Source organism: Parambassis ranga, chromosome 1 (genome assembly GCF_900634625.1).
Source record: "Parambassis ranga chromosome 1, fParRan2.1, whole genome shotgun sequence".
In the NCBI taxonomy this organism is placed as follows: Eukaryota; Metazoa; Chordata; class Actinopteri; family Ambassidae; genus Parambassis; species Parambassis ranga.
Genome location: NC_041022.1, coordinates 22,024,779 through 22,042,149, shown reverse-complemented (window position 1 = coordinate 22,042,149; position 17,371 = coordinate 22,024,779). Strand labels below are relative to the sequence as shown.

At 43.3% G+C, this 17,371-nt stretch overlaps 3 protein-coding genes and 1 pseudogene across 3 annotated transcripts; 1 reads left to right on the top strand and 3 right to left on the bottom strand.

Annotated features, from left to right (window-relative positions):
• Positions 1-1,823: 1,823 nt before the first annotated feature.
• Positions 1,824-2,472, bottom strand: LOC114439984 (histone H1-like). The gene has a single exon (XM_028412205.1). The coding sequence runs from the start codon at positions 2,442-2,444 to the stop codon at positions 1,824-1,826; it is 621 nt and encodes a 206-aa protein (XP_028268006.1). The 5' UTR covers positions 2,445-2,472.
• A 3,371-nt stretch (positions 2,473-5,843) lies between these two features.
• LOC114440321 (histone H2B 1/2) lies at positions 5,844-6,283 on the bottom strand. Its single transcript, XM_028412719.1, has one exon. It carries the CDS (start codon positions 6,265-6,267, stop codon positions 5,893-5,895), a length of 375 nt encoding a protein of 124 aa, XP_028268520.1. The 5' UTR covers positions 6,268-6,283; the 3' UTR covers positions 5,844-5,892.
• Positions 6,284-7,307: 1,024 nt separating this feature from the next.
• On the bottom strand, positions 7,308-7,873 carry LOC114440465 (histone H4). Its single transcript, XM_028412923.1, has one exon. It carries the CDS (start codon positions 7,799-7,801, stop codon positions 7,490-7,492), a length of 312 nt encoding a protein of 103 aa, XP_028268724.1. The 5' UTR covers positions 7,802-7,873; the 3' UTR covers positions 7,308-7,489.
• A 6,307-nt stretch (positions 7,874-14,180) lies between these two features.
• Positions 14,181-16,651, top strand: LOC114428419 (histone H4-like; annotated as a pseudogene).
• Positions 16,652-17,371: the final 720 nt, after the last annotated feature.

Here is a 17,371-nt window from a genome sequence, read left to right as displayed (position 1 = left end):
ATTATAGATCACTGTGTGGCGAATTGGCAAATTAGCGCCCCCTGCAGCTGCAGGTGCCCCTGATGCTGAGAAGCTGCTGTACAGAAGCTGTGAGAGGAGGGGAGGGGGCGCGGGGGACAGCTCACCTCTGGGTCTCCAAACGGACCGGACGGGGAGTGAAGGAGGGAGGTCTCACTCTGTCCTGATAGCGTGCGTCACTGCGTGTTTGTGTATAGCAGCGTGAATGATCGAAGGAGTGAGAGGTCTCACTGTTAAGATCATTAAACAACACAGAAGTTTTGGGGCCAAACCGGATAGACAGCAGAGCTGCAGGCAGAGAGACAGAGGACTGTAGCCTGATGCTGGACTGAAAGTTTGATGATCAATGACAGGCTGATTAACGGTAAACTAAAGTAAGAATACTGCTCACTGTCAGCTGGGTTATGAGTTAAATACAGGGTAAAAAGTGGGAGTGATTGTTTTTCATCCTCCATATTTATCATCCATTCAGCCTCTCTTACAGAAGCACATTCAGCGGTAGACTGAGACGACCGAGGAGCATCTTATCTTATCTTCACTCGATGCCCACAGTCTGCACCATCACACAGTTAAACAGTCAAAATCACTAGTTGCCCAAAGTGTGTACACATTCCAACCTTTTATGCTGCTTACTGAAATCTGAAAGCACTATCATTGCTAACAAAGAATTATATTTATGTATAAAATGAAATATTTTTGTTTTGTGATCCAGTACAATTGTAGTGCTCTAGTTTACATGCCATATGTTTAATTAAAAAAAATATAGACAATGGGGAATTTATTTTTGATACCATTTATCATCATATTATCCATTTTGCAACCTGTCATGTTTGTTTTCTGTAATGTTTGTTCCTCTCTCTCCTTCATCCTCTGTCCTGTCTCCCTCTTCTTCCCCTCTTCCACCCGGCCGACTGGCAGCAGTAAGGTTCTTCCTTATGAGCCAGATCCTACTCAAGGTTTCTTCCTGTTAAAAAGGAGTTTTTCCTGACACTGTGGCTCTTAAAGGGGTTCAGGCTCTGAGTCTCTGTGAAGCGGTTTGAGACAATTTCTGATTGTAAAACGCGCTATATTAGTAAAACTGAATTGAATTGGATTGCAGCCCTCCCCCTTATTTAATGACCTATTTTTTTTTTTTTTTTGGGGGGGGGGGGGGGCCTCATGGGGGGTCTCGCCCGGGGAGTAATTCAAGGTAGAACCGCCACTGTTGTCACGTGACAGCTAGTCACTGTGTGGCGCTGTTAAGCACTGGCAGGGAGGCTGCAGGACAGAAGTCACTTTATTGTGGTGTGTATTTGCTCTCTTATGTTTTCACATGCTTTGAATTGCTTGTGGTAGTTGTGTGTTATACTTTGTCCGCTGAAGCAAACCACGTTGTCTTCAGTATTTAGTGTTTGAGAACCGCGGCCACAGCTTCTTCAGTTCTTTTTATTCAAGTCCCGGCAAGACTTCCAGTCACCATAGCAACACACAACGCTCAACGTGTCACACCTAATGCACGTCGCCGACCTATATCAATGCGCGGCACTATACTACAGAGGGACACGGCGCCACCCGCTGTAAAAATGAAACACTCACAATAGAGATCGAGAGTAACTGAATCGAGTCAGTAAAAAGAGTCGAAGCTCCCAACTCTACTGCAGGTTGCAGTGATTACACACTAAATGCAACACCCTGCAATAAAATGCAAAAATAACAACTGTTGAAACAAACTGTGTAAATTAAATATGGTGTTTACACAAGGATGAGCTCTCTGTGGATGTTGTGGTGGCTCTTAAAAGAGCCTTTGTGTTAGCAGTGATCTCAGCTCACTTCTTCTTGGGTGCTGCCTTCTTGGCTTTGGGCTTAGCTGCGGGCTTGGCTGCCTTCTTTGCGGGGGCCTTCTTCTTGGCAGCGGGGGCCTTTTTGGGAGCCACCTTCTTGGGGCTCTTGGCGGCCTTCTTGGGGCTCTTGGCCACTTTCTTGGCCGCTGCGGGCTTCTTGGCCTTCTTGGGGGACTTCTTAGCAGCTGCTGGTTTCTTGGCTGCCACCTTCTTGGGCTTCTTTGCCGCTGCGGGTTTCTTGGCGGCTGCGGCCTTCTTGGCTTTGGGAGCGGGTTTCTTTGCGGGCTTCTTGGCCTTGGGCTCAGCCTTCTTGTTCATCTTGAAGGAGCCGGAGGCCCCGGTCCCCTTGGTCTGGACCAGGGTCCCTTTAGCCACCAGGCTCTTGATGGCGATCTTGACGCGGGACTTGTTCTTCTCCACATCGTATCCTCCGGCAGCCAGAGCCTTCTTGAGGGCGGCTGCAGACACGCCGCTCCGCTCCTTGGAAGCGGCCACAGCTTTGACGATGAGCTCGCCGACGCTGGGGCCGGACTTCTTCGGCTTGGAGGCCTTCTTCTTGGGAGCTTTGGCCGGAGCGGCGGCTGGAGCTGGAGCTACTTCTGCCATTTTCCGTCTGTTTGTAGTCGCAACGCAACGAGTCAGAAAACAGTAATGACACGGTCGGAGCAGGAGGCGGTACTTGAACACATCATGAGAACCGTGGAGACTCAATCCAAGCCTGCCTCCTCCGTGCAGGCTGAATGTTTCCACTTGTGTTTTCTGTGCGTGGATAAAAGAGTAAAACTGAGTGTGGGGGCAGCGCTGCAGGCTGACAGTGGAGGAGCTGATAGCGGACAGTGTCTCTTCATGTCCAGCTCATGTTCAGCTCTGATCATCGCTGCACTTTGTTGCTGGAGCCTCCAAAGCTCAGAGAGTCCGCGCGCTGCGCAGCGCCTTTTCCCTCTTCTTCCTCTCATAAATGATCTCAGATGCATCAGAGCTCCATCAAAAGCTGTTTTCCAGCTGAAACACATGTTTGTTCAGAGACTCAGAGGAAAAACAGACATCTGCTGACCGTCACTGTGTCACAAAGTCACGTTGTTGTGGCTGCATCAAACACACTGATGATGGCTCTGATGAGGCTCCGTTAAACCCGATGCAGCACTGACACATGCGCTCAACAAAGAACACAGTAAAGAAGTACAAGAAAATCAGGAGCACATTAAGACAATTGGAGAAGTGTTAATACTTACAGCTGTTTAAAACATTGCACAGTGAGGACATGACAGTCTGAGGAATCCACCAACAAAGGGAAAGTCTTAATACATTTGCCGAACATGACCCAGTTGTTAAGAGAAGATTATTTTCCATCCACAGTGAGTATACAAGTAAAATAACACAGAATGAGGTTTGTGCAAAATCATAGAAACAGTGAGGTCTTTAACATTATGACAGATGAAACAAAGGACGTTTTATAAAATGAACAGATTTTTTTCATACTCAGGTAGTCAATGGGGCCATCATGGAGAGTTTTCATCATTTTGAATCTGCAGAGTCTAGATGCAGCCGGCCTTATTGGGAAAAAGTCCACTTACTGGAACTATGGTCTAGAGCAGACTTCAAAATTAAACTTGTGTATGCCAATCTTATGGCGGGGCTACCAGTATGAGACCAGTGTACGCACTCAGGGGTTCAGCGGAGGATCCAACAGCTGGTTAAATATGATTTGATTTATACATTGGAGTGCCCACTGCCTCAACTGTGCTGTATTTACAGTTTAAGTGTTTAGTTTGTTATTTATTTATTTATTTATTTAAGTATTTATTTATCTCAGTTGTATTTATTAAGTGATGTATATTATTTGTGAATGTTTATATATTGGTTCTATATTTTTATTAATTAATATTTGTTACACACAGAGGAATGCTAACTGCAGACAACTTCTGGGTCGTTTCTATAGAAACCAAGGATGCTAAAGGGACAGTTTAACATTGCTGTGCAAAATGCAAGATCAGTTTCTGATTTTATTGCTGTTATGTATCTGTATGTAGGCTAGTATTTGTATGTTATGTATGTTTATAAGTTCTACGGTGTTTGTTGATATCCGATTGCAGGAATTGGTCATAGAAGCAATTGCCTTTGCATTATTTAAAATGTGTCTCTGAAGCAGAGTTCTTTATGTTTTTACATCTGGCTCATATGTGCACCCAAAATGTCTGTCTCTACAAAGAGGAATGTATGACAACACCAGAGTGTTCCAACATTTAAGTGACCCACGATGGACATGCTAATTTCTAGCTCTGTGTAACATTTTGGACACACTTCAAACAAGAGATCGTCATGGTGACAAAACTGTTGAGGCCTGAGGGCTGGCTTGTGCATCTTCTTACACTACTGCATCAAATTTATAATTTTTGACAAATGTACCTCATTATTTCAATCAATGCATATTTTCAATGTACAAAATAAACTGTAATTTGTAATAAGTAAAATAAAAAATATTAATGCTTAAATATTGCTGCCATTTTTTTAGTGTGCCCCTTTGATCACTGGCCTCACAATGGCCCTCCCAGTAAAAATCCACCACTGGTCAGAGCTGCTCAGCTTCTTCTGCTGATGACTCTAATACACTCAATCTATGCCTGGAAGTGGTTTACAGTTCCTTAACATATAGATTCAAATATACAAACCAATTTCTGATTTAGTTTTTATTTTAGTCTTGTGACTAAAATGTCATTTGATTTTAGTCACATTTTAGTCATCAACATTTTTGAACTTTTAGTCTAGTTTTAGTCGACTAAATATCAAAGAATTTTAGTCGACTAAATCTGCCGTGGATTTAGTCGACTAAAATTCTTTGATATATATTTTTTCATGAAATAATTAAGGTTTGATTGTGCAATAAAACAGGCACAGCTTTAACTTGTGTAATTTGAAACAAACACCTCTTTATTTAATTGCTATTACCTTTTCACAAAAGAACAGTGAACAGTGAGCTGCTCTCCCTGAATACACTGTCAGTCATGACCTTCCTCATGAATACTCCATAACTACAGCAAAACACTTTTGTGACAACTTAGAACAGCAGCAACGGTGTCTTTTTATAGATTTATAGATTTTGTCACGTGTATGAACGGAAGTTAAGATGACTCGTCTGCAAACGTCGCTTCAGGTTTGTTTTGTTTTTACCGCTGATAGTCGCTCCGCACGGTTTGTAAACCGTCTTGTTTGTCTTGACATCAAACGTGTCCGTGTGTCTGTTCTTCTCCTGTGTTGTGTGACCATGCATGAGTACACCTTCTTCCAGCATCGCGGGGTAACATCCTTACGCAGAGAGATCACTTCTGATTGGCTCTCTGCCGCCGTCTCCTGATTCGTCCCTCCCTTCCACAAACAAAATCTGCTCTGATTGGATCTCTTCTCCATCAATAATTTCGTCTCGTTTTTATTCGTTGACGAAAGTGTCAATACATTTCGTCTTCGTTTTTGGCACCGTGCGTTAGTTTTTATTTAGTTATCGTCATTTTTATCAGCAAAAAAAGGTCGTTAACGAAAACTATGACGAAAATGATTCGTCAACAAAATTAACACTGTACACAACCAACATCTGTAAACAATAACAAATCATATACAGAATGCAATAAAATGTGATATTTAAAAAAGTGAATGTGAGAAGGCATTAGTGCCACCATGTGGACAATCATTTCAGCTAGCAGTTACACAATGTCTTGCTTGAATCAGTTCATGATGTATAATGCAAAACACACTGAAAATAGCAACTCATGGGTTTTTATTCACTAACATCTACAGAAAAAACAAGGCACTAAAAACTGCTGTTAACCTTAATTGCACAATGGTTTTTTTCCCTGCTTTACTAATCAACCTAAAATGTTCCCCATGTTTTTTATATTTTCTGCTATGCTACACGTTCCAGTTTCACTGTTAAAATCAGGTTTGTTAACATGAAGTTATTGCAGAATTACTAATTGCGACACAAAACTGCAAAGATTCGCTCTTTGGAAGAAGTGGGTGGCTCTTAAAAGAGCCGTTGGGTTGTTGTTGAAGCAGCAGCTGTTTACTTGGAGCTGGTGTACTTGGTGACGGCCTTGGTGCCCTCAGACACGGCGTGCTTAGCCAGCTCACCGGGCAGCAGCAGCCTGACGGCGGTCTGGATCTCCCTGGAAGTGATGGTGGAGCGCTTGTTGTAGTGAGCCAGACGAGAGGCCTCGGAGGCGATGCGCTCAAAGATGTCGTTCACAAAGGAGTTCATGATGCTCATGGCCTTGGAGGAGATACCGGTATCAGGGTGCACCTGCTTCAAGACTTTGTACACGTAGATGGCGTAGCTCTCCTTCCTGGTCTTTCTCTTCTTCTTGCCTCCTTTGCCGGCGGTCTTGGTCACGGCTTTCTTGGAGCCCTTCTTGGGCGCAGACTTGGCGGGTTCAGGCATGTTGACTCTTCGGTACTTCTCAGCAACGAATTGCTCTCATGGCTCACAGCGACTCCTCTTATACAGGCTGCATACAAACACCACTGTGCAGTTCCCTGGCTGTGATTGGCTGAGCTTCTCAGCTGATTACGGGTGAAAGGTTACCTCGGCATGGAAGCGGTTAAAATTATTGCGCGCACACTGTCCATGGAAAGAAAAGGCGGGCTGTGCCTGCAACACTGTGCCACTGCTGCACTAGTTGTCTTATATCTTGTAGAAAGTGCTGCGTTGTGTTTTCTATAAACATGCTGTTACTGACAGGAGAGCAGCAGATTCTTCCTCCTCCTCTCACCTCTGCTGTCTTTCCATGGTCTTTAAAGCAGCTGTTATAACCACATATATAAGAAACCTCAGTGACTTCAGAACACTTGGTTCATGTCTAACCTACACTTTCTAAAAAGTGTCGCTTCTCATGTTCACTTTAATAAATTTTCATGATGATCATGTCCAGTCTGGGTTGTGGCCCCGCTTTCTTGCAACTTAACTCAAATTCAGGTAAGTAAGTGTAAGCTCCCTAAGGTTGAATTGAATTGTTCTAATTGTTATATGGTCACTTTAGAGCTAATGTCAAACAAAATTCAACGATTCAAAGGTTTATTGTCATGTGCACAGTAAGAAAACTGGTTTCGCTGTACAATGAAATTCTTACGTTACTGCTCACACTGAATGTCATGAAGATTTAAGAAGGACAAAATAAAGATGCAAACAAGTACACAAAATATAAACTATGGAAGTAAATGGTAAATATATATACATATAAATGTGCATGTGTGCTACATCAGCTGTCGATGAGCAGACAATGAATCATTGTGCAAAAACTGTCAGGAGGTAACAGCAGGGTACATGTGCAGTTATTGATAGTAAGGTGCATAGAGAAATGAATAGATAAACAATGTTGCAGTTACTGTGTAAACATGTCAGAAAGTAAACGGTGTGTACGTAAATTACGTTATTATACTGATTTCAGCAATCCCAGAATAAGAAACGTCACACACTGCATGTTACTTACATTTTTACTATTTAATTTGTTATGTACATGCAAATAATAAGTTTTACTACGCAGTTATAACGAGTATACAATAATCTAAACATAACACAGCCATATTTGAACTCAGCTCTTCGTTGACAGAGTGTGTGGTCCTTAAAAGGACCTTTTGTTTTGTGTTGTTGGATCTGTCACAGTTTAGCCGCCGAAGCCGTACAGAGTGCGTCCCTGCCTCTTCAGAGCATACACCACATCCATGGCGGTCACAGTCTTCCTCTTGGCGTGCTCGGTGTAGGTGACGGCGTCACGGATCACGTTCTCCAGGAAGACCTTCAACACACCGCGGGTCTCCTCGTAGATCAGACCAGAGATACGCTTCACTCCACCACGGCGAGCCAGGCGGCGGATAGCGGGCTTGGTGATTCCCTGGATGTTATCACGGAGGACTTTACGGTGACGCTTGGCGCCTCCCTTACCGAGTCCTTTTCCTCCTTTGCCACGTCCACTCATGTTTCCAAAGCAAGTTTTAGCTCTAAGTAATGATTAAGGCGCTGCCGCAGCCATTTATTTGTTGTCTGAGGACGTGATAGTAAACAGAGGCGGGCCTGACCTTCTTCTTCTGTGTGAAAAGATGGCCTACCTCTTTTGCGCATTAGCGCCACTTACTGACCAACAGCAGTAAAGGACGTTGGAAGGTTTTTGTAACGCCACAGATTTACTGAGTATAGTTATAGTCCTTTCTGTTTAAAGAAAGGATGTTCTTATGGATCGGCTCACTAAAAAGAGCAGACTGTTTCATCTCCCATTTGGTTCCTTATATTTTTGTTGTTCCACGTGACAAACTGGGTTAATAGAAGATGAATGGATATTTTTAGTTTTGTCAGACACACAAAACCTCTAAAAAAAGTCTAAGGGGGCTGGAATGACATTGTTGGGAACAAATCTGTTTTATTGATGGATATGGACAATGGTAAAAATCAAAATACACTGCTCAAAAAAATAAGGGGACACTTTTATGTTATTTTGTTCTCAACGTATTCCAGTATGCAGTGTCCAGATTCAACAGTTGTGGTTCGAAACAAGGTTTAATCTCATAACCCTCATAGCCCAACTCATAAATATGAATTTACCTCAGGGATTATTAAAGTAGCCCAGATTTTTTAATCAGGGTTAAAATGCAACTGAATCCAGTAATCAGTATGTTGCCCACAAACAAGTAGCATATTAAATATTTTCTTCTAAGTTAGACCTTTCCAAACATGTATAGCACCATTTTTCCTAGTGAACACTGTGTGTGTGTGTGTGAGAGAGAGAGAGAGAGAGAGAGAGCCAGACAGTAGCTGGCATTAGCAAACCAGCAATGACAGCTTTGACAGTAGATACCCAGTTGGAAGTGTCAGGGAGGTCATGTTTCAGAATCAGAATCAGAAATACTTTATTGATCCCAGGGGGAAATTGCTTGTATTCCAGGTGCCCCATGTATACTCAAAGACAGGTCAGAAAATAAGGTAAAAATAGTAAGAGTAGAATAAAAATAAAAAAACCTAAATGAAATTTTAAACAATAATAAACATTCAAGTTTTGTCCCGGCAAGTCAGAACTGGTAGTCATACAACTAATACTGTGTGCAGTGAAATCTTACAGTGTCCACAATAAATCCAATATGGATAAAGGAAGGACCTCCTGTGGTGCTCAGTGGTGCATTTAGGAGGGATCAGTCTAGCACTGAAAGTATTCCTGCATCTCAGCAGCACATTGTGGAGAGGATGGAAGCTGTTCTCCAGGATCCCCTGCAGCTTAGACAGCATCCTTCTGTCTGACACTGCTGTCAGGGAGTCCAGCTCCACCCCACAACATCACCGGCCATTCTGATCAGTTTATTGAGTCTGTTTGTGTCCGCTGCTTTCAGTCTGCTGCCCCAGCACACAAAATGGCACTGGCGACCACAGACTCAACATCCTCAACATCCTCAACATAGTCCGACAGATGTTAAAGGGCTGGCGCCTCCTCAAAAAATAGAGGTGGCTCTGGCCCTTCTTGTAGAGAGCTTCAGTGTTCTTAGTCCAGTCAAGTAGTGATGTCCAAATGAAGCAGTGAAGCAGTATTGAACCACTTCATCAGTTGTGTCGAGTATGGGTTCATTCATTCATAGCTTCATTTTAGTGACCTCTAGTGGTGAAATTAGGTGATGAGTGTAACCAGGGTGTGTGATGTACATATATTTTAGTTAAGACTGATTAATTGGTTTTGGTCAGTTGATTCTATAAATGTATTGCAGTAGGACACTAGACACTGTGTCCTATTACACGAAGCAGTTACTGCATCGGTCATGTGTGTTTTCCCGCACCAAAAGCAAGCTTCGAAGCAGTGGTTCAACATAAATGCTGCTGCAGCTCCGAAGCTTGTATCGGAGCGTCGGTGTCAAGTGGCATCACTACAGTCAAGTTTATTTTCCAAAACCACTCCCAAGCAGTGGCATAGGAAGCATTAAAAATGTGGGGGGGACCTTCTGTGGGTGGGTGGTGAAAAAAAGTACATTAGTATTATGAAATATAAAATAATAATATGAAGTAGTTGCGATTTCCTGCAGATTTTAACAGGTTGTTAAACTATTTTACCTACAGAAGTAAACACTTAATGACTATTTCAGAGACAGATTCAACAAAAACTCACAGATTTTAAAACATGGTGACAAACAGAAACTAATTCCAAGTGAAACAAGTTTTGTCAACCAGACTGGTGGCACTACACTAACAGATTATACAAAGCCTCCATATCTACCGCCTTCTCTCATTCACAGAGACAAAAAACTGGCAAATTTCATAGAAAAATTAGGCCATGAACCAAACTCTGCTTAATGCAGATAATACTAAAACACTAAAAATACTAACTTACAAAAAATGCATGTCTTTATTTTATTTGCTTATAAAACTGCTGAATTCACAACAAACCTTGTGGATGTGTTTATAATGATGCACTGCCTTATCTGCTACATCAGTGTGTCCCTGTTCATGCCATGGTAATGCAACATGCGGCCCGCTCGTGGTTACGTAAATTGCCTGCGACAATGCATGCATTTCACCTAAATAAACGTTTATTTTTTTTCTTGGTTTCCTCCTTTAATGGATACTTCATGTCCAAAATCTTCTACATATTTATCCGTGTCAATCTTTGCCTGGTGCACGTTTGTATTTGTTTTCTAAGTAGTTGTGTATTCATATTTAAATTGCAAAGAAAAGAAATCCAACCAGTGTCATGTGATTATAGTTTTTCATCTAAGCATGTTAAAGCCAGGTTAGGCCTCAAGCTACTGTGTGGTAGTAATCAAGACGGTAAACATATTAATATTATGATGTATATTATTTAGATAATATTCATAATTCATAATACATAATATCTGCAAAGTTTGGAAGAAGACTACCGGTATAAACCATATGGTTTCCACGGCAACGGACGTCACGTGTCGACTCATCAAGCTGTCATTCATTTGGCGGCTACTTGCCAACTATTTGCTATATGCTACATGCTAACGTTAACTGTCCCATCAAGCCAGCAGACTGACGTCACCGTCAGCTAAATGATGGCTGTTTGCATGGTGGTATCTCCGCCACCAGCATCTGTTTAACTTTACTGTCAGTGACTTGTCAATAAAATGCAAATAGCTGCACACTAGGAGCACATTTCAGCTTTAACGCATGAACTTTGAAGACAAAGTGTTCACTGCCCATGTTCACATTTGTTACAATGACTTTAATGTGTATGGCTGATCACTTACACCCCACTATGTTTGTTATAATCTTTTCACAGTGGAAAGACGAGGCCTCCGTCTCTGCAGCCAGCCTGATTTCAGTCCAAGGCATCTACTCTGCAACTTCTACAGCCACATCAAAATACTTCAGATGATTTAATAATATACAACAGTTACACACAGAAATCCAACCAGTGTCATGTAATTTAGCCTTACTTTTAGTTTACTTACTTTTAGTTTACATTGTTTACCTTGTTTACTTGACCTTATCTTATTTACCTTATTTTGTAATCTTAGTTTTAGCTTCCTCTGCAAGTTTAAAAGAGCCAGAGCCCCTCCCTCCATCCTGTGCACCTTCTACAGAGGAGCTGTTGAGAGCATCCTGTCCAGCTGCATCACTGTGTGGTACGGAGCCTGCACCGCCACCTGCAGGAAGACATTCATCGCATAGTGAGAGCAGCGAGGATCACCGGCGTCCCTCTCCCCTCCCTCCAAGACCTCTACGACAGCCGCCTCACCTGAAAGGCCCTCCGCATCACAGGAGACCCCACCCACCCTTCACACCGTTTCTTTAGTCTGCTGCCATCAGGAAAGAGACTGCGCAGCCTCCGGGCCAGGACCAGCAGACTGAGGGACAGCTTCATCCACCAGGCTGTCAGGAAGCTGAACTCTCTCCTTGCTGTGCCCACTTTCTCCCCCTTCCCTCTACAAAAGAACCCTGACAACCCCCCCCCCCAAGATAGGAACTCTGTGCACCAGCCACTTCCCTGTGCATTCTGTTGCATAGTCATGTTCATCCAGTCTCATATAAGCTGCTATAACTTAAACCATTCCTCTTACATTATGCCAAATGCACTGTCTTGCACTATACATCTTTTGCACCCTCACTGCATTGTGCCTTCATTTTGTGCCTTGTATTTTGTGTGTGCCTCATTGTAGGTACATTTTTTTACACTTTTATATTTATCTTAAGTTTTTAGTTATATGTTATATGTTGCGGAGTGAAGAGTAACGCAATTTCGATTCTTGTATGTCCAGCACATATAGCACATATAGCAGTTCGGAAACAAGGACCATCAGCACCGGTACCCCCCCAAGGCTGTGTACTTTCCCCTCTGCTCTTCTCCCTGTACACCAACTGCTGCACCCCCAGCCCCCAGTCTGTAAGCTGATAAGTTCTGCTGACGACACCACCTCATTGGATCATCTCAGAGGGGATGAGTCTGCCTACAGGATGGAGGTGGACCCTGTCTGGTGTCCTGGTGCTGCTAACAACAACCTGGAGCTGAATGCCCAGAAGACAGTGGAGATGACAGTAGACTTCGGAAAGTGCCAGCTCCATCACCCCCCCTCACCCTGACAGACCACCCCCATCTCCACAGTGGACTCTTTCCGCTTCCTGGGCACACACCATCACCCAGGACCTCAAGTGGTGAGCGCCCACCATCAGCTCCCCCTCATCAAAAAGGCCCCAGCAGAGGATGTACTTCCTGCGGCAGCTGAGGAAACTCAAGGTGCCAGCCAGAATGATGGTCCAGTTCTACACGGCCATCATTGAGTCCATCCTCCTCCTCCATCACAGTGTGGTACGCTGGGGCCACTGCCAGGGACAAGCACAGACTGCAGCGTGTTGTGCGCTCTGCTGAGAAGGTGATCGGCTGCAGCCTGCCATCTATCGAGGACCTGTACGTCTCCAGGACTCTGAGGCGTGCAGGTCGGATCACAGCTGACCCTTCTCACCCTGGACACGGACTCTTTGAGCCACTCCCCTCAGGCAGGAGGTTACGGTCCATTCGGACCAGAACTCACGCCACAAGAACAGCTTCTTCCCCTCTGCTGTTGGACTGTTAAACTGTAATTAATGCACTGCTCTGCACTGGTCACTATCGAAGGTCACTTTAGTATGGTCACTGCACAATGACGACTATTTGCACTGTTCGTACTCCATCTTGCACTACTTGCACACGAATACCCACCTCCACCGATCCATGTGGTACCTGTTACATTATACATTATCTACACTGCTTCCATTCGATCATATAAGGGTCTATGTTACCATTACATCCGCCAAGTATTTATGTTCTGTTCATTGAATGTCTCTTATGCCATGTCTGTCATGTAAATTTAGCCTTATCTGTTAGCTTTATTTACTTAATTTTATCTTAGTTTGTTCCTATGCATGTTAATTATTATATGTTCTTTGTCATGCACCAATCACTAAGGCAAATTCCTAGTAATGTGAACCACCTTCACTTTACATGGCAATAAACACGATTCTGATTCTGATTCTGATTCTGAGATTTTGACAATAAAGCTGACTTTGACTTATTTCATTGTTAATATTACATGTTTTATGTATGCACCAATCACTAAGGCAACTTCGTCGTAATGTGAATCCTCTTCACTTACATGACAATACAACATGATTCTGATGTAAAGAGGGTTACATGGCATTAGTAAGGAAAGCATGTCATTGTGACCATTTGGATGTAGCCTAAGTTATAAGTTACTTATATAAGTGACTCCTAAAAAGGCTCATGCAGCCAGTAGTTCCTCAAAAGGAACTGATTAGTCTGAACCTGCTGCAGCACACACAGTAGCTTGAGGCCTAACTGGCCTTTTAACATGCTTAGATGAAAAAACTATAATCACATGACACTGGTTGGATTTCTTTTCTTTGCAATTTAAACATTAATACACAACTACTTAAAAAAAACAATATGAACAAACGTGCACCAGGCAAAAGATTGACACGGATAATATGTAGAGATTTTGGAGATGTAGTATACATTAAAGGAGGAAACCAAGAAAAAAAAACGTTTATTTAGGTGAAATGCATGCGTTGTCGCAGGCAATTTACGTCACCACGAGCAGGCCGCAATTTGCATTACCATGGCAACGTGACGACGCTTCCGTCCAGAGCAACTGCTAACCGACGTTAGCTTTCACCGTCTTTCAATCCAGTCGTTCTCAAAAATGAAATAACCACCTGCTCACTTGAACAAGTGTTCCCACTGTTACTTCTACCCGCCTCATTTCCCGTCATTTCATAAGGAAACGCTGTCGCACACAGTCATATCAAGCCACTGTTGCATTAGAAAACAACTTTTATCGATCAAATAAATGTGTATGTCGACATAGATGGTCGTTGTTGGGCCGGTTTGTTTGTGTTAAATAATAATATAATACTGATCGTTTCCTAACAAGGTTTATTAAGGGCCAAATGGCTTAGAGAAATGTGTGAATTGTCAGAGCGACATGACTGTAATCAAATCGGCTCATTCATTTCTATTGGCGCTCATGTCCCTGGTGTTCCACACATATTAAAAACCGAGATGTCCCTACGAAAATGCCCTGCATTGGACTTTCTATGGAGACAGTTTTCTGTGGTGCCTGCACGTAATTTCACTACTGTTTCGTGTCGGTGCCATGTAATTCAGTGTTAACCATCCGTGTGTATGTCACGTATTTCTGTGAGATCAGGTTGGTTCAGCTCCACTCCCCAGATAAAACACCATCTGAGCAGGGACAGGGGAACTCTTTTCCCAATTTATCATAAACCCAGGTTCGACAGGTGGCTTCGGAGGTGTCGTGGTGAACTCTGCTGATCAGCCTGTCCATCCATCTGTCCAGGGAAACATACATGCCGCCACTCTGCTTACTAAAACTGCTGAATTCACAACAAACCTTGTGGATGGTTTATAATGATGGCACTGCCTTATCTGCTGCATCAGTGTGTCCCTGTTCATATAATGCTCCACTGTGTCCTGACGGTCCATCACATGTGTTTTATTCTTGCTGATAGAATAGGAGCAGGTGGCTATGTGCACTGGCTCGAAGAGGCTGAAGCTAGCAGGCTAACAGGAGTAACCCTGGCCCTTATTACAATCTGGGTTAATGCTGAAAACAACTCTAACTCTCCGTGTCTTGTTGGAATCTCCTCATGTCCACTGTGTGTGGGGAGGGAGCAGAAAGGCAACAACATGTCATCAGACAAATAAAACCGTTCTACTGTGACTGAAAGTAAACAGCAGCTTCCTCCCAACGTTTCTAAGTGATTTAACATCAACCTAACCGTCACCTGGGGCCATGTGACAAACAGTCAGGCTTCAGCATGAGCTGGACTTAGTGGGATGACACTGACGTTACCTCCTCCAGCTTCGAGCAGCACTGACGGTTCTCTTTACGGTGTTTTACGCTGCTCGAAGAAAGCCACTGGCTTTGTTAGCTGCGTTACTATAGTAACGGTATTGCAGCGCTGTGGTAACCAGGAAAACATGGAGTGGATTTCAGTGGTGAGGTTATTCTCTTATGTGGAACGGAGTTTTAAAGGCTGTTCCATGCTCCACGGGTGGTAAGATTAAGTATTCTGAGATTTAAAGCAGCAAATTTACGAGAAAAAAACTCGGAAAAACAGGGAGCACAGAGGACGAGCTACATTGCTCGTGGTTAACCCCCACTGTCACACACAGCTGGAGCACCAGGGCACTTTCCTGTCCTTGTTCTCATATTCTTTACGCTGTACAAATACTTCCTTTTAATAAATCGCCCCTCTCTCAAGCTAACAAGTCATCTTCTCTCCCACTCCTACACAAACACGCTGTCCTGTATCCTGCACACGTACTCACTGCCTTCCTATTCGAGCAATACATCACTGCTGTTGGTCAGTAGGGTTGGCGCTAATGCGCAAAAGAAGAAGAAGGTCAGGCCCGCCTCTGTTTACTATCACGTCCTCAGACAACAAATAAATGGCTGCGACAGCAGCGCCTTAATCATTACTAAGAGCTAAAACTTGCTTTGGAAACATGAGTGGCGTGGCAAAGGAGGGGAAAAGGACTCGGTAAGGGAGGCGCCCAAGCGTCAACCGTAAAGTCCTCCGTGATAACATCCAGGGAATCACCAAGCCCGCTATCCGCCGCCTGGCTCGCCGTGGTGGAGTGAAGCGTATCTCTGGTCTGATCTACGAGGAGACCCGCGGAGTGCTGAAGGTCTTCCTGGAGAACGTGATCCGTGACGCCGTCACCTACCACCGAGCACGCCAAGAGGAAGACTGTGACCGCCATGGATGTGGTGTATGCTCTGAAGAGGCAGGGACGCACTCTGTACGGCCTTCGGCGGTTAAACTGTGACAGATCCAACAACACAAAACAAAAGGTCCTTTTAAGGACCACACACTCTGTCAATGAAGAGCTGGGTTCTACCATGGCTGTGTTATGTTTAGATTATTGTATACTCGTTATAACTGCGTATTATTATTTGCGCATAATAGGGGTGGGCGATACTGAAGATTTCAGTATCGATCCGATACCAAGTAAATACAGGACCAGTATCGCCGATACCAATACCGATACCGATACTTTTACTTTGAAGTTTCATGATCATAAAAAAATATTTTTTTGCCTTTATTTATATTTATATTTAATATTCTTTTTTTGCCTTTAAATAGTTGATCATGATTAGCAGAATAATAATACACAAGAAACATTTGTTAAGTAAATCAAGCTGCAAACAAAAGTGCAGAACTGTATGTTTTTTTAACCTCACAATCATGTCAGCAATGCTCCTTATGACAGCCATGGCTCTTTGTGAATCATGTAGGTGAAACAGCATGACTAATATACTTTTATAAAGTCTAACACCTACCTGCATGTAGCCTAAATATGAAGAATAATATCCTTCAACAGTTATCACCAAAGCATAATTATATTAATCATACTGAAATACATATCATTATATAAACTTATATAATTACATTATTAGATGTATTTTGGAATTTGAGAAAACAAGATTTATTTCAGCTGGTGATGTGATGACTGTTCAGTCATTCTGCTAAAATTGCATGTCTTATTACTGCACTCAGAAAGACACCATTAATTCATGCTGCAGATTACTCAATCTAAACCTTCACTTTGTAAATCATCTACCTGGATATTCATGAGTGTTTTGCAGTAAAGCCTCTGTCAGTGACCACTGTCTCTGGTTCATGTTTGGGGATCTGCCTCTTCCTCTTCCCTCTGTTTACTCTGCAGCTCGAGGTCTTTGGGCTCTGCTGCTTTATGTTTTTGTAAATGAGTTGTGTTTCCACAGTGGCAGGTCGCTTTCCTGCACACCTCACAAGTAGCAATTTCTTCTTCTTTGTCTGTCACTGTGAAATAACTCCAAACAGCGCTCCTCTTCCTCTCTGCCATCTCCATGACGCTAGCTGCACTTTACAGCCAATCAGGAGCTCCGTCTGCTCCGGCAGAGTGGAGAAGGAGGGGGAGGGGCGGAGTGTGCCTGCGCACTGAGCAGAGTGAGAGAGGAGCGCTGTCTGCACCGCGAGTAAAGTTGCT

Coding starts and splice junctions, on each gene's coding strand:
- LOC114439984 (XM_028412205.1), bottom strand. CDS start 2,444: ATGGCAGAAGTAGCTCCAGCTCCAGCCGCCGCTCCGGCCAAAGCTCCC.
- LOC114440321 (XM_028412719.1), bottom strand. CDS start 6,267: ATGCCTGAACCCGCCAAGTCTGCGCCCAAGAAGGGCTCCAAGAAAGCC.
- LOC114440465 (XM_028412923.1), bottom strand. CDS start 7,801: ATGAGTGGACGTGGCAAAGGAGGAAAAGGACTCGGTAAGGGAGGCGCC.